This window comes from Thunnus albacares, chromosome 9 (assembly GCF_914725855.1).
Source record: "Thunnus albacares chromosome 9, fThuAlb1.1, whole genome shotgun sequence".
Lineage (NCBI taxonomy): Eukaryota > Metazoa > Chordata > Actinopteri > Scombriformes > Scombridae > Thunnus > Thunnus albacares.
In genome coordinates this window covers 16,064,869-16,081,813 of record NC_058114.1, presented here as the reverse complement: position 1 = coordinate 16,081,813, position 16,945 = coordinate 16,064,869, and the positions used below count along the sequence as shown (strand labels likewise).

The 16,945-nt window shown below is 37.0% G+C and overlaps 1 protein-coding gene, 1 non-coding gene and 1 pseudogene across 2 annotated transcripts; 1 reads left to right on the top strand and 2 right to left on the bottom strand.

Annotated features, from left to right (window-relative positions):
* Nucleotides 1-683: 683 nt before the first annotated feature.
* On the bottom strand, nt 684-7,800 carry LOC122988361 (5-hydroxytryptamine receptor 3A-like). The gene is given in 9 exon segments (XM_044360614.1): nt 684-1,453; nt 3,273-3,536; nt 4,027-4,237; nt 4,685-4,845; nt 5,275-5,444; nt 5,799-5,905; nt 6,380-6,424; nt 6,573-6,733; nt 7,355-7,800. Coding segments are annotated over 9 exon segments (1,416 nt in total). The 5' UTR covers nt 7,410-7,800; the 3' UTR covers nt 684-1,211.
* Nucleotides 7,801-10,390: 2,590 nt separating this feature from the next.
* LOC122989089 lies at nt 10,391-16,189 on the bottom strand (annotated as a pseudogene).
* Nucleotides 11,767-11,839, top strand: trnar-ccu. Its single transcript has one exon. It is a non-coding gene; the product is annotated as a tRNA-Arg (tRNA).
* Nucleotides 16,190-16,945: the final 756 nt, after the last annotated feature.

The following is a 16,945-nucleotide window of genomic DNA, read 5'->3' as shown; positions in this document are numbered from 1 at the left end:
TTTTGCTGATTTATGTTTAATGTAATTGTAAATTCAATATCTTTGGGTTTTGGTCTGTTGGTCGGACAAAATGACTGGATTTCGTTGGAAAGGGTCAAAGGGCTTTTTGGTTTTACTTTTTTCTGCCATTTTATTGACTGAAAGAACAATTAATCATAAAAATAACAGTAATAGTAATCAATAATGAAAATAATTAAAAGTGGCAGCCTTAAAGTGAAGTGTATTGGTGTGCTTCACCTCTTAGTTCTTGTTTTTCTTTCTGAAATAAAGTTTTTATACATATAGTTTAAAATACACATATTTTTAATTGTTTTTTTTTTTTTTTTTTTTTTTTTTAACATAAAGACATAAATCTCTTAGAGCTCAAAAGCACCAGCAAGCTAATGGCACCATCTAGTGGAAATTGTTGGTTATAGTCAATATTTCTGTGAAACTACTACTTTTTTCCAAGTTAACACAACTTTCAAACAGTAAAGGTAAAATGGTAAAATCATTTTTGGAGGGAATTTGTTTTCAAAATCAGTCTAAAAAAGAGAATATATAATATTAATAATAAGTTAAAGGTGACTGATGTTTTTCTTTCCCCTGAGTTTATTTATTGGCTTTTAAAAAGATAATAATGGTTGTTTATACATATGCAATAACATATACTACGACATTATGGGTATAAAAGAATGCAAAAATAAAGATATAAGATAAAATTGATATATAAGATGAAATTGAAAAAATAAAGCTGGTATACAGTGAGATCATATCATCCTAATTTAACATCATAACTACTATGACCAGTACTTGTATAACATCAGACTAAGTCTGACAACTTTTGCCACTGTTTTGCCCGTTACAGTAACGCAGCATGAGAACATGTAAAATCCCATCTGTATAAATTAAATTAAGGATGGATCTAATTTAAGCAACAGGACTGAATAATTTTGTCCGTTTCTTACTCAAAATTTGAATCCAAACATCATTGCTCTCTCAGTGAGAGTTTTCTTGACAAATAAAACTTAGATATCTCTACCAAACTTTTCCAACATCTAGAAAATAATTTTCTATTCTTTGACAGAGTTAAAAAAAAACAAAAAAAAAAACAAGCACCACATTTCAATACACAGCATGCAATACAGCATGTGAAACTTCTTTAGATTTACTCTGGTCTGTGACAAACACGCTCGTATGATTCCAGTCAGGCTTTCAACTCTCTGGCTAAATCATGTTGCAAGCGAGTTGCTCAGGATCCAGATACATATGATGGTTATAAAGCTGAAAAGGATGAAGATGATGTACAGGCCGAACAGCAGACGGTCGATGACTATTCCGATCATGTACCATTCCTGTGAGGTTTTGGACCCCTGGAAGTGTTTGTCCACCTGGAGGCGGATGGCTGTGAGATTTCTGCTCAGCTTCTTCAGCTCGTCCACGACCGGCTCGTGAGGTTGCGGAGCTGGTTTCACTGAAAGTGCATCACCAGGAGATGCAGGACCAGAGATGCTGTGAAGTTGTCCCCCCGCGATGCTGGTGATGCTGCTGAGATTTGTTACTGGGTCAGAAATGAAAAACAGCATATTATAATTCTGATACATGATCAGACCCCTGTAAACAGTCACTAATATTAATGTTATAGCCCACTAAGGCCATGGGAAATAGAGAATAGAGAAAACAGTTTTAAATTGGTGCACAAGGTACAGTTTATTAAACTGCAGGTTACTATAGCAACAATACTTAGTTTCTGTAACTCTAATTGGTGATCTGAGTTAACTGGCTACAAACCTTAAAAACCGGTTGATATAAGCCTGATAATACACTTGATTAGGGTGGAAATAATAAATCATTTTTAGGGATGGTGATGTCCCGTTGGTCCACCACTGTGGTCCAGAGTAAAATGTCTTAAAGGTATACTATGCAGGATTTTCCTAAAAAAACATCGCATAGACTCATACAAAAATAATCCCTCTCAATCTTCACTTATGACCCACTAGAAGTGTGTGGCATTCAGGGGTGTCACGATTCACCAAATCCACCATTTGATGTGACTTTTGATTTTAAGGCCACAGGTCAATTCGATTTTCGATTTAAACTTTTTTTTTCAGCACTGACTGCTAGGCCATTTTTAAACTATCATGTCTTGATTATAGTATGTCTGGATAGAAATATCCACAGATCATTGGTTTTATGCTTTAACAATATTTGGATGGATAGCAATGAAATGTTGCACAGACTGTGCTGACTTTTCCTCTAGTGCCACCTAGAGGTTGGCAGTTTAGGTTTTATTGAAATGACAACTTTTGAATGAATTGCCGTGAAATTTGGAACACACATTGATGTCTGCCACAGGATGAATTGTAATAGCTTTGGCATTGGCACCTTTACCACGTTGCAATTTGAAGGTGTCCAGTACTTTTGTTCTGCCCAAATACCTGCAAGACTAATGACGTATTTCCATCAGCCTCAGCTGCACTTTGTGTTTAAAGCTAATTAGCAAATGTTAATATGCTAGCACACTAAACATTGGTGAAGGAAGCATAAGAAAAGCCTCATAGAGCAGCTGGCATGGCTGTAGACTTGTTCCTTAAGACGTGTCCTGATTAAGAGGTGGAAATTACAAATAATGTTGCTGATTTGAACAGTTTCATTCAGTTCTGTAGTCACTGTCTATCTAGTTAATTTTCTAAGCAAAGATATTGTATCACTGCAGTATATACGTAAGCGAACACTCATCTTCACAACGCCCTAATGTTACGCACTGACTATCTTTAGTAGTAAATTCACTTTGTTTGTTTGTTGAAACTGCGTCATTCAAAACCAGGCCCACAGAAGCACTGTTTATAAAGTTAACAAGTCGCGTGTGAAGGGAGCTCCAAAACAAAAGTCATTGATTCGGTCAGTGACAATGATGATTTAGCAGGCTGCAGTTCAGTATATCGGGGGTTAAATTTGTCTGTAAACATACTGAACATTTGTAGTCCTGATATACACAAATAATGAACTTAGAGAAGACAGTCTTCACCTACGCCTCATACATTATTTTTGTATATCCTGACACCCTGCTGTGCATTATCACTACATAACACACTTTGAGGTAATTATTAACATGCATAAGTGATACTGTATTCACAGTTTGGAAAGGGTTGCTTTGAGTGAAATCCTTAACAAATTAAGATTAATATTAAAATTAATCTGAAAAATGTGTTTTCCACAAAGGAGGCCCCAGTAAATGAAGTGGTAATAGTTATTTGATAATCATTTGCTACTTAACTATACATCACATTTACTGCTAATAGTTTCTAATACCAAGTTTGTGTGTTATTCTCATGTTCTGGAGGTACCTGTAGTTGGGTGTTCGAGTGAGACTGTGATTCTGTTGCTCTTTTCCTTCCGAGGGAGACAAACGACAACAGCTAGATAGCGTAGCACGAGGATGCTGAGCCAGTGAGGCACCGCACTGTACTGGCTGGAGCTGAACTGGATATTAGTGATAAACACCGTCTCCAACAGGCTGGCCACCATTAGAGCGAGGCTTATGGAGAAGAAAACATCTGCAGGAAACAACAGCAACAAAAAGGAGGGGTTTAGTACACTTTTCATTGAGTATGTTTTAGATGCTTTTGAGTCTTATCCTGGTTCTGATCTTATTCAGGAAATTGTGTTAATATTAAAACTTGTGAAACATGTTATTCATCTCCTTGTATACATGATTCTGTTCAAGGGGACAATTTCTTTCATAGAAAGTACTTCCAGTTAAAACTGTTATTGAGATATTATTCTGCCACCACGAAAACAATGAAGATGAATGAAATTTAATTTGTGCAGCTCACATCGTTAAAAAAGAATCATTCAAATATTTGCAGAAACAATGTCCCAGTTACTCTGATTAATCCACAGAACACACTTCTGCAGTAATTTAATGATGAAGCTCTTTTAAACAAAAAGGCACACATGAAGCAGTGAATTTCATTCAGACACATGCAATCCTTCTGCAACCATCTCTGGAATAAAAGAAGTAATAATATGACAGGCGTCACTCACTGATGAGAGGTGTTGTCTCCCCTGTGACAGGCAGCAGGTCGTTCATGATGAGCAGGAAGACCGTGTAGCCCAGGATGAGGGTCATCTTGAAGGAGGATCGGTCTACACTATGGGGAGGCAGCAGGAAACTGAAGAGGTCCACTGTGATGAGGAAGCAGCTGGGGATCAGGAGGTTCACCACATACAGGATCGCCCTCCGTCTTAAAACAATCTTGGGAGGAGACACAGGTCCAATTCATTACAACCAGATCTTAGTCAGACTTTTGACAGTTATATTAATTTCCCTTTTGTAGATGCAAAAGGATTGGCACAGGTTTCTGAGATAAACCAGAAGTGAGTTATCATGCAAACGCTGACTTTTTAAAATGTTGTGACAGCTCCAGAGCCTGTTTACTTGGTCCTGTGTATCGTGTCTATTGTCTGTCTTGCAGGTCCTACAAACCCAATGCAAATTCTACATACTAATGCAAAGCAGAAACAGAACACATCAGAAAACAAAGTATGATGCCTGACAGTGCAAGTATTGTATAATTTCCTGGTAGTATTTCTTAGATGTTGACAGCGGCACACTATAAAGATTAGTATATAGTCTATACTGTAGCATGTAGTGTGGAGTTAAATAATAATAATAATAATTAAAATAAGTAAAAGTGCTTACATAGTATTTGATCTCAGAGTAGCTTGCCTCTGCTAACGTCAGAGTAGATGGAGCTATTTTGATGTCTATGAGCTCCCACTCCCCATTGGTCTCTATCACTTCTCTTGACTCCTTCAGGATCTCTGCAGCTGTGTCGCCTTGAATCATCCTTATGTCTGAACCTGGAATAACATTTAACAGCAATTTTGTTTTAAGTTATTAGACACTCAGTTTCTGTTGTTAATGGTGTTCTGTTAGTGTGTGGAGTTTGTTTACAACATATACACCACAGTATTAACATAACTGTGATATGTCAAAATAACACATTAAGTGCCTTTTTATACAGTGATGTTTTTCAATACATCTACATATATCCATGCATGAATGTTGGAATTAGTTTAACAATTAAAAAGGCTTTTCTCAGAGGATTTTTATAACTGATCTGAATGTGATACGTATCACACTTGTATCTTTATTGAGGCGCAGATAAAAAAACTGAAAAATAGAGCCCATGGTTAACTTGTTAACACTTGTCAACTCAATCAATCAATACTGAACACTAGGTGTTTTGAACTTTTTAAGGAACGTATTTTATATGTGGACAGCCTTACCAAAGTGTAGATATGATCCAAAGGTCAGAGTGCAGTTTTGGATGTCGAAGGGGAAAGTGTAGATTCCTAATCGGCAGGAACTGATCACTCTGACTGGCTTATCATCATAAACCTGACCTGTGTTCAATAAGTAGACATAGGGAGTTTTGGGAGATTTGTCCTCATCCATGCTAGAATAGAAGAGAAAAGAACAGACATTTTTGTATGCAATCATAGAAATTTTAAAAGGAGAGACAAGGAAGTTCATATCCCACTTAGCTCACAGTTTTTTTTCTTGTTTATTAACATTTGTGTCTTAATTTACCTAAAATGGGCTGTTTTAAGTTTTAAATGTAATATTTCTACATTTGCTTTACAGGGATGATCAATTTTAACAAATTTTTGAAAGCTTCTCAGGATGAAGACATTTCACATTTTCATCTTGCTTCAAGGTTAATTTGTCTGATTCGGACAATCAGCCCTCTAAAGTTCATCTGTGATGAAGCAGATAAAGTTCACAGACTAATCGACACTTTTAAACTTACAACTCTGCGATTCGGACATCTGGAATCCAAAGCTTTTCCCGAGGGACAGAGACTCTTTTGGTTCCACATTCCTTCTCATCCCAGCTCAGTCCCTCTATCTCCCACTCCTGCATTAGACAACGATACCAATGTGATGTACAGCTTAGAAAATGCAATACTTTAACTGAGAAAAAATATGAGGAGTTTCTCACTACATATCCATTTTGGTGATGATAACCAAACAAGAAAATTTAACGTTTTGCAGAAAAACATCTTTAGGCAGCCATTTATTTAAGTAACAAGTTAATTAATTTTCATGTAAATATATTTCAATTTATTTATTTTAAACAAGTATGTATGTATATCTCATTTGGGATAAAACTCGCAATTTATTAGAAACATCTGGCAGCTAGGTGTAGAATTAGTACATTTCTGACTTTGACAAACCCCTGTGGTATTATTGAAAAAGACACACCTCCACCCTTGAGATTAGCCCATTTCAATACAAACAAACACGTTGTTATGTATGCGATCAGAATAATTTGATCAGTGCTATAATCCATAAGAAAATTGACACATTGCAGCTTGTCCTGAAAACTTACCAGGACTTGCCATAAGAATGTTGTCAGGGTTTGGGATTTTTCATTCTGTAGATGAGACACATTGTTAATATAATTAGAATTAGTGATACAGATCAATTATGAATTCAAATTCAAAGAATTCAAAGATTGTTAAAAACCTAAAAAGCCTAAAATGCTTATGTGCAAGCATGAGTAGATGTTTGTGTAGACTCACCACTCCTAAAATTCCCACCACAGTGATACCAATGGTTACGTTAAGTGGATCTGAAAATTTTTTTACGGGCCGCACCAAGTCTTTCTGAAATAAACCCTTCTCAAATGCATCAAACAAGGATTCAGGGCTTGGGCTGGTGCAATTCAATGCTGCTACAAAACCTGAGTGAGGAGAGAATGTAGAAAACAAAATTCATGAGTAGCTCAAATAGGTGCACATGAAAATGATAAAATTATTGCAACTACAGCCCTTCTCAGCTTCCATAGTATTGCATACTACTCAAAAACTCCAGTCACTAAATTGCCTCTTCACTGGAATACATCCTAAATCTCTTAAACTTAAAAATTATTTTATAAGTTGTAACTAAAGGTTTATTAATGGTTGATAAACACCATCCAAAGTTGTTCCACACACACCCAAAAGTAGTTTTTATGTACTGCTTTCAGCAATTAGTTACAACTACACAGAGAATTTTGATATTTGCTAAAAAAAATACTTCCCTTTTGAGAAGTGCAAATAATGAATGAATGCATGATAGAAACAAGGACTGAAACAGTATTCATTAATGTGCCATGTAGCTGTTATACAACTGTAATGTGAGAAAAGGCAAACATTTCACTATATTTCACTTTAGTTTCTAGGTTAGTCAGTGCCTGAAAATTAACTGTAAATAAAACGTCATCATTAGTTTGTATTTGGACAAGGTTTTAACTGTGCAATGGTTCAGCTTTTAACAGATTATCTTCTCTTTGCATATTTTGTGCAAATTTCTGTCATCTTACCGTGAAGTAGCATTAAACAGACGACGATGAGCTCAGCTGGCTTTACCTCCATCATTTTCAGTCTCAGTTAAGCCTTCAACATGACAATGCCTCAGATTGTAAAGCTGAAAAGTCAACAGTTTTCTACCAGAAGGCTCTTAGAAGTAACATGAATTTATCGGCTATTGGGTGAAATTTCTGACCTCCTTTTGAAACTAATATTGACTTTAGATTCCTGTTAACACCGTGGCAGGGTATTCCCAGTCGCTTCCAGCGATCCATCCATCTGATGCTTGTGTTTGCATAATGTGTGTTTGGATCGTGCAACAGGTTTTTGACACATCCTTAGGTGGAGTTGTATCAGATGTGTCAACAACTTCACATGCCGTGACAGCTGAGGCCCAAGTAAACCCAGTTTGCGTGCAGCTGGTTGTTCCCTTAGTTTCCTTCTTAAGTTACTGGAAGTGTTGTGTTATGTATTTTCCTTTTCACTTAAGGAAGTTTAGTCTGGCTTCTTTTTTTTACCTTAATCTTCCTGTAAAATGTCTTGTGACTCATCATGTAATCGGTTTTGATTCTGATGTCACAGATACTGTATCAGGCCACAGCATCATGTGATGTAGTTCTTAAGAAGTAAGAAGAAGAGGGGTATTAATGTTAAAATGTGGGTACATAACCATACATTTTTATGATTTGCATCTCTCAGTTATTAATGGTGATACAAATGGTACTGACTCAATTCTGTTATATCCTGAGATAATGGGAGGAGGGTGTTACAGTCAAAGTCAGCGTCAAGCCTGCAGTAACTGAAAATGATACGGTTCACTAATTAAAGCAAATACTGATGAGTCACGCTCGTCTTTGCTACTGAAGCAACATCAACACTAAGATTTTGGTAGTTATGCATTACTCAGTGTTTAAAAAGAACATTGAGATACTGAAAACACATGCTGTTTATGCAAAGACAGCTTTAAATAAGTATAAGTATTTAAATAATGATAATGCACAAAGGTGTGTCCTGACATTAAATTAGAATTTCCCCTGTCAACTCAATATTATTTTCCTGCAGATTTGGTTTGAAATTTGGAAGTGAAACTTCTTTGTGGATGGCCAAAATAAACAGTTGTGTATGTGAACTTGCTTGTTCATATGCAAATGTGTGCACACAAACACACATAAAGATCCTGGTTTTGCAAAAACACTTTATTGAATAAAGCATGTATTTGCTGATATAACTTGCCTGAAATTGGACTTGTAGCATGATTTCCCTCTGATTTTAAACTGATATTTCAAATTTTTTTTAATTATTATAAAACTGAGACTAAAATTAATATTTGGAATCGACATATGCTAGATTTTTACCATAACCTTTAATTACTTCAAGACAAATAATTGATACAATCAACATGATTTATTAAAGACAGAACGCCACATATAATATCTTTATATGTTGTGATACATGGGTCTGCTCTCTATTTCTCATGTTAAATTAATTGCATTAAAAATAATGTAAACATCCTGTCAACTCCAAACTTATTTCTATTCTAAAACAGAAACTTGTGAGGTTATTGTTGCCTGTGTGAGTGTGGTGCCACGGCAAGTCACAATTCAGTGCAGGCCTAGATCAACTCACATGAGCTTTAGGTCACTCAGTAATGGAATGAAATAGCAATTTATCCTGACTATCAAGATACAACTGGCTGATAAAGAATAACAGAGAAGGCATGTCATATATTAAAACGATCTTACTGTCTTGATGATTTGGTCTACTGGGAGCATACAGGTTTACTAATAGAGGCCCAAGAATAGAGCCCTGGGGGACTCCACTCATTTATGACTTTTTTGATATTGTGATCACTAATGGCAACAACTTAACAAATAATTTAACATATGACTTTCACCAACTGATGACTACACCAGATAATACCTGCAGACAAATGTCATTTGTCAGGTAGTGTGATGTGTTCACAAGCCAGATGAAATTTGCCCAAAAGGCCATTTCCATTTAAGAAGTTGTTGAGTTGAATAAAAACAGCTTTCTCATTGAATTCAAAATAAAAGGAAGATTTGTGATAGATATAGGAGGATCCAGGTCGCACCTCTTTAGTTGAAGTTTAATAACTACAGTTTTCAGTTACTTTGAACAAATGCCTGGTTTCACAAGAGTGAACCCCTCACCTTTTTCAGCACATGCATTTTGAAGCAACTGAAAACTTTTTTTTAAAAAGCTGGAAGGTGGACTGTAAACACAGCAGATGGATGCTTTAAGATGCTGTTGGATGGTTTAAGATTATTGATAACAACTGTGCCTTAATTGTTCAGTTACCTGGTTGATCTAGATGCACCACATGGAGATAATAACCAGGGCGTAGCAGGAGTTAAGTAGCAGATAGATGAGGAGGTTGCCAACATGGCACCACTGGTCCATTGGCATGAAGGTCACTCAGGTACTGGCCTGTTGTCTGATCTGTTGCAGTTCAGACAGAGCAGATGTTCCTGGCAGGGGAGTGGTAACAGGAGGGATCACAGTTAATCAGTACAGTACAGTATAGGTAAAATTATGTATACTCTGGAATGAGAACCAGCAACCATGGATGCATTATAAGGACTCGATACTGGAGTCAAAGATGGCACATATTCAATCAATTTTTAAAAAAAATAATCAAATTCAGCTCATGCCATAAAATAGTACAGCTTGAATGAAATTGTGAATAACTTTTAGCTTCAGAATTTAAAAATTTAAGCCCTGCAGGTTGCCACTTGCTGGGCATGTGTGATTGACTCTCTTCAGGATGCCTCTCCTTTTCCCCCTCCGCTGGTAATCCTAAACTCTGAATGATTCCCTGGTCCCCTTTTAATATATGTTTGGATGGTATGTTTAATGGCTCTTTTATTAATTTTTGCTATTGTTAAATAAAGAATTATTGATGGATGGAAGCACGTCTCATGCTTCTCAGTATAACAAACCTGATTGCCTTTTGAGTTGTTGGCGCTGATCTGAGGTAAACATTTTTCCTTGGGTAAAACCCTCAGGGTGGCGTAGTTGGATTTCTTTGATTACACTGCTTAATACTCTGCCACCCAATCGCTTACCACATTATTATTTTTTAGATGAGACATATTTCGTTACCTGATATACATAGATTCAGATTTCTTTGTCTTTCTTTTAGATAGATGACCTCTATTAAAATCTCTAATCTAATGGCAAAGTGATATTTGATTACCTGAGTTGCTGGTTGGGTGATGAGCAGGTGTCTGTTTTGAGGGTGGGATTGATGGGTTTGAACCAGTGGAGCTTTCAGGTTTATCCTTCTGAGGTGTAGAAAGTAACCTATGACTAGATGACTGTATCATTTTGTAAATGTGAAGAAGTCTGTTCTTACTGGTGTGCATGTAGGAGCCAAAAGTAAATGTGTACTTCTGCACATCAAAAGGAAAACTGAAGATCTCCAGGTTGTAGGATGACATGAGCTGGCGCATCCTGTCCCAACGAATGTGAACTGTGTGGTCGATATAGATGTTAGGGATGTGCAGAGGGCCTGGTATTTGTATTTGTATCTATATTTGTTGAAGCAGCAAAATTATTTGTATTTGTATTTGTATTTGAATAAAAGTGGAAAGAGGCATAAAAATCCTGTTTTTGTTTCTATTACAGTTAATTTTAGAAAATTAAAGTGTTACAATAAGTATTCATGAATAAACTACCTCGTAGATGACTGCGCTGACTACTGAGCTAAAACTTATCTCATCGCCTCATTGTAGACAGACTTCTACCTATTTATACACCCATAAAAAAGAGACAGCACACTGTGTAATGTGTAGGGAAGAACTTCAAAGGCGATTATTGCTTTGCACTTTTCATTTACTGCCTATTTTTTACAACCTAACTTTGTGGAAAGGAGAAGGGGAACAACAGGTTATGGAGAGTCCCTTGGGAGCACTTTGCATGTGTCAGTAGCTCAGCTTTATCTCTGGGGAACGCCCCCAACTCAGGGAGTGATGTCCAAATAAGGAAATGTGCCTCATGTAGCAGGTGGATGTGACTCGCCTCACTGAGACCTGCTGATAGATGTAACAGTGGAGCAAAGGACAGAGACTGAGATAGCGATGTAACCGACCTGTGCTCTGGTATTTGATATGGTTTTTTTTCTTTCATGAAAACAAATAATTTTTAAAACATTTGTGTGAAACAAATATTCATAAAAAAAACACCATTTGTGTTTTGCCAAATAATGTATTTGTATTCAGGCACACCCCCCTCAAAAAGCATTGGATCATGCAGTTCCCATAAATTAACCAACTACAGCATTGTTGCTTCACTTAATCACTGCACTTGTCTTGTGTTCATCATGTTTTCACTGCCTTGTTGTGACACATTTGTTCCCTATTTATGTCCCTCTCTACATTGTCTATCTACAGGTGAAGTCACTGTAGCCCCAGTGGCCTAATGGATAAGGCACTGGCCTCCTAAGCCAGGGATTGTGGGTTTGAGTCCCATCTGGGGTGACTGACAGCAGAGTGGCGCAGCGGAAGCGTGCTGGGCCCATAACCCAGAGGTCGATGGATCGAAACCATCCTCTGCTAATAGGGCTTTAGTGGCACCTAGTTGGCATGTCAGTATTTAAAGAAGTACTCCACCAATTTAGTTTCCAGAAAGTAGGAGGACATAGGTATCCTGAGTGTCAGTCCTCAATAGTTCAACCTAAAAAACATTGATCACGCAATTCCCATAAATGTTAAACTATGTGCTACATGTCAGCATGACTAAAATGTCATAATGTACCCATGGCAGCAATGTTCCACACAAACTGTACTAGTAGACCATATTCACCGACTACAGCATTGTTGCTTCACTAAAACACTGCTCTTGTCTTGTTTTTGTCATGTTTTCACTGCCTTGTTGTGATACATGTGCTCCCTATTTATGTCCCTCTCTACATTATCTACCTACAGGAGAAGTCACTGAAGCCCCAGTGGCCTAATGGATAATGGATTCCATAAAGTAAGACCCAGTATTTGTATCTATATTTGTTGAAGCAGCAAAATTAATTGCATTTGTATTCGAATAAAAGTAGAAAGAGGCTTAAAAATCCTGTTTTTGTTTTTATCACTCCCCTCGTTGAGACCTGCTGATAGATGTAACAGTGGAGCAGAGGACAGAGACTGAGATAGCGATGTAACTGTGCTCTGGTATTTGACATGTTTGTTTTTTTTCTTCATGAAAACAAAATAATTTTTAAAATATTTGTATGAAACAAATATTTGTAAAAAAACCCCACTATTTGTGCTTTGCCAAATAACATATTTGTATTCGGACATGCTTAGGAGACATCATCATCCACACTAGAGAATGGAAATGTCAGTAAAACAAATGAGCAGAAACACAATCACAGAAAAACAAAATGAACTGATAGGGTCCTCTTTCAGCTTTGCATGCTGTTTTGACATTTTCTGATACAGAGAAAAAAATAAATCTGACTGAAAAAACTGTTAAAAATGCCCGAAACTAATTTCCATACTTCCCCTGACTTTCTGGTTCTGGATACTCATTTTGGACTGTGTATCAAATTTTGTATATGTCCATCCCTGATCTGATAAACATCATTGTCATTCCCTGAGACCTCGACATGCCTAATTTCCTCAACATAAAGGCTGACATAATGTCCACAAATGGATACCAGCCAATGGAGACTCTTTGGAATCACTTCAACCTGTAGCAGTCCTCCTTGCGCTAAGGGGAAAAAATTATGTAAATTATGTAAATGCTTCACAGGATCAGGAGACAGCAGTTTTTATATTTGTGCTTCTAGATTGTCTGTCAGGGCATCAACATAAACCAATAGTAGGCTAGACCTCATAGACCTACAATTAACAACAATGTGTCTTTACAGCTGAGTAAAACAAGCTGTTTTGTTTCTGTGTATGTGACCCTCAAGGATCCATCAAAAAAGGAAAATATAACTGGAGAACTTACAACTCATAGACGATGATGTCTGGAGACCAGAGTTCCCTTACAGGGAGAGAAATCCTGGTGACGCTGGCACACTTATCGAGGTCCCAAACCAGGAACTCATGGTTCCAGTACTGCAATGAATTGATCAGGAATAATGCACAGTTACATTTCTGTAAAGTGAAAATATCTGCTAACCTGTAACACTGCTCACAAAACAAATATTTTTTTGTAAACAAATATTTTAAATTTGTTTACAATGAGCAAACATATATATGTTTTACATTTATATATTTTATATATGTGCATACACACACACACACACACACACACACACACACACACACATATAAATATATTGTATATATTTTTGTATTATACATTTATATATTCAAAACAGCAAATGTTCTCTGTTAATGTAGTAAATGCTGGCTCTTATATAATGTTAGAAGGTAGTTAGTCCAGTAAGAGTCTGAAAAATGTCAAAAGTCAGAAAATCTTTCCATGTTTTCATTATCAACTACTTCCAAGAGGTTGACAGGATAATGTATGAATATGCGACTGCCTTTATTGATTTATTCATATTCTTAAGTATTTTAAGTACTGTATAAGTATTTGTTATCCAAAAACAAGTGTTGAAAAATCACAATATGAGGCAGATTATAATTTTAGGTTAGATTGCATTACATTACAGTTTATTGTAGACATATTCTGCCTTTTTTGTTACTGTTGTTACTGTTACTCACTTTGTTGACTGTTACTCACCAGTCTCAGCCACAGGAAAGTAGTGAGTATCTGGGTCTTCTCATTCTGAAATACAGTAAACAACATGGGTAAACCTCATGTGAAGCTGATTGCTACCTGTTAAACCATGTTAGAGTCAAGTCAAGCTACAGTATATTTTTATAACAATACAGAGAATGATTAATATAAATTGACAATTATACATGTTTGCACATCTAGAAATCGACAGTTTTATTAGAGTAAACATCTGTTAAAGCTACAATATGCAAGTTCTGTAAATCAAGCCAGTACTAGCATTAGCTTCATAAGGAAACTACTCCACTCCTCCCTCCTCTCCCTCTCCTTGCTCCATATCGCTCCACCCAGCCCTTCACCTGCATCCTTGTGAACGTGTGCACTCAATGTACTGATTTCTGACTGAGGACTGGAAGTAACAAAGTTCTTCTATTGGGTTTTACATACAAAATGTCATTCTCACAGGTAAGAACTACAAAAATTTTACAACACAGTTGCCACATTATGAAATGATAGTTATGTTTAGCTTTAAAATGTGGCAATGCAATCTATGTTGCTAATATAAGTTGCTATATTTCATCTCATTGCTCAGCAACATCACTAATGACTGGTATAATATTCGCAATTTAGAGCATGGCACTGTAATCAATTGTTACTTTATTTATCAATTAGAGTTTACACAAGGAAGGTTTGCCGACGGAGACATCAGATGAGGAATTCATTGCCTCAGTAACCTCCTAGGGTGGTCATGCTAGAGGATGTGGTTTGAGAGGTGCTGCATGGAGGCTGTGGCAGAGGGACAAGCCATGGAACTAGTGGCAAGTGGACCTGGACCGTGTGCAGCAGTCGCAAGCTGAAAGGCTTCAATTTGAACAGGTACATCTAACGTCTAATAAAGTTAGTTACTCTGTTGCCAGTTTATTCGGTCACTGAGCTAAAACTAATGCAGTCTGATACAACAGTCCTATAAACATCTTCCATCTGTGAAGGTTATAATGTTAAGTTTTTGTTTAAACTTTTTTAGACAGGTGTTATTTCAAATGTATGATCATTTTGGAGGTTCCAGATTGTACTACTGTTGAAATGTATTTTACTATACTGACAGGGATTTCTAATATTGTGTCCACACCATTTATATCAATGAGATTAGGCTAAATAACAAAAACAACTCTCTGTATAATGAAATATAGTTCAGTAGTACCACAAACTACAGCCTCCAAAATGATCATACACCTCTCTGAAGGCAGTTTCAACAAAAACTGAACTGGATTTACTGCCGGACTGTTGTATTAGACTGCATTAGTTTTAGCTAGGTGGACCTAATACACTGACAACTAGGTCTTATTTATGGCAGCTGCTATTTGTATTGTTTATTCAAGTAATTAAGTAAGCAGAGCTATCGGGCAAAATAATTTGTCTTCCTGGAGAGAATCACCTCATAAAATTTTCATTTTACTTCGTCAGGGGTCATTTGGACTAATAAAGAAGCTGTTGCAGTCCCAACAGCCCACCCATCCCGCAACCTCTACATCAACAGTGGGACTGTAGATTATCTATACATTATTGTTGCCAAGTCCTGCAGACCTGCCTGACCTGGTACCCCAGCCTCATTTTTGATGTCCTCACCATTAGGGATGGAAAAAGACAGACGCCTAATCCACCTATTGTTGCAGCACAACCCCAGAGGTGTAGGGACATGTCAAAATACATGTAAACCTGTTTGCTTTTAAGTTGCCTCCTAGTGGAGGTCTTCATCACTGCAATCTGGATTTAGGTGCTGCTGGTGTTTTTTAAAATCACTAATTGTGAATTGACTTACTCACCACCCTCAGGACAGCAGACAGCGTGAAGGAGATGTATGTTACGGTGGGACTGCTGAGGTTCACTGCCGGCCTGAAGGACTGTAGGTCAAACACAGCCTCCATGGACTCATGAGTTGGACCACTGTGGCCTTCTTTACAGGACAGTTTACTTTAACATAGAGACACTGACAAAAAAGCTGGTCACAAAGGTATTAAGTCTTAAAGAGTAAAAAGTAATAACTAACACAAATGAAGTTACATGTTATCAGTCACAGCAATCTACTCAAACCAATCATTCCCATGCAAGTCCACAAAATCCAAGTTTTGGAGTCCGGGTCTTGTCATCTCCCAAACTGGAGAGGAAAGGATGCCGTATTTTGTAGAACTGAAATGGCTTGTTCTTCAAGAAAAAGCTTCAGGCCTCCATCGGCATGAAACTACACTTTTAAACTGGTTCAATGATTTTGATAAATGTAGAGCCCTTTTCGAATGTGAAACAAAATGGCACATTTTGAAGGTTTATTTAAAGTACATGGTCCTTGCATTTGGACAAAGATGCAATAAAATATTTGTTAACAGTAAGGTTAATAAATGTATTAATTATTAATAATAATTTGGACATAAATAGAATGAATCAGATCAGTAAAACATTATTTTCTGATTGTTTCACAGTGGTTACATTCCAAAGCACGAACACGCCCACACCCCCACACACCTCCACTGCTCTGCACTGCAACACCTGATGTAGTCTCAATACGGCCTGACACAGGCATGAATGAAAGGCACATAGAGATCCACCCGGCCCAAACATTTATTTTTTAACAGCCCGTCAAGGTGTGTTCTGGTATGCCTGATGGCCAGTACATATTGGCCGTAACCGAATGTTGTTGTAAAACGGTGGATAAATTGTTTTGAGTGTCACACAACCCCTGTGAAATGACTTGTTTCAGTTTATCAGTCGTTTCATTTTATCAGAATTTGATAACATTTGGAAAGTCTAGAAGAGCTGCACAATTAATGGCCAAATGGCCAGCGCAGGAATGTCACCCCTGACATGAGATTTAAAAACTCCATATACTGTGGAATACAGACAGATTTATC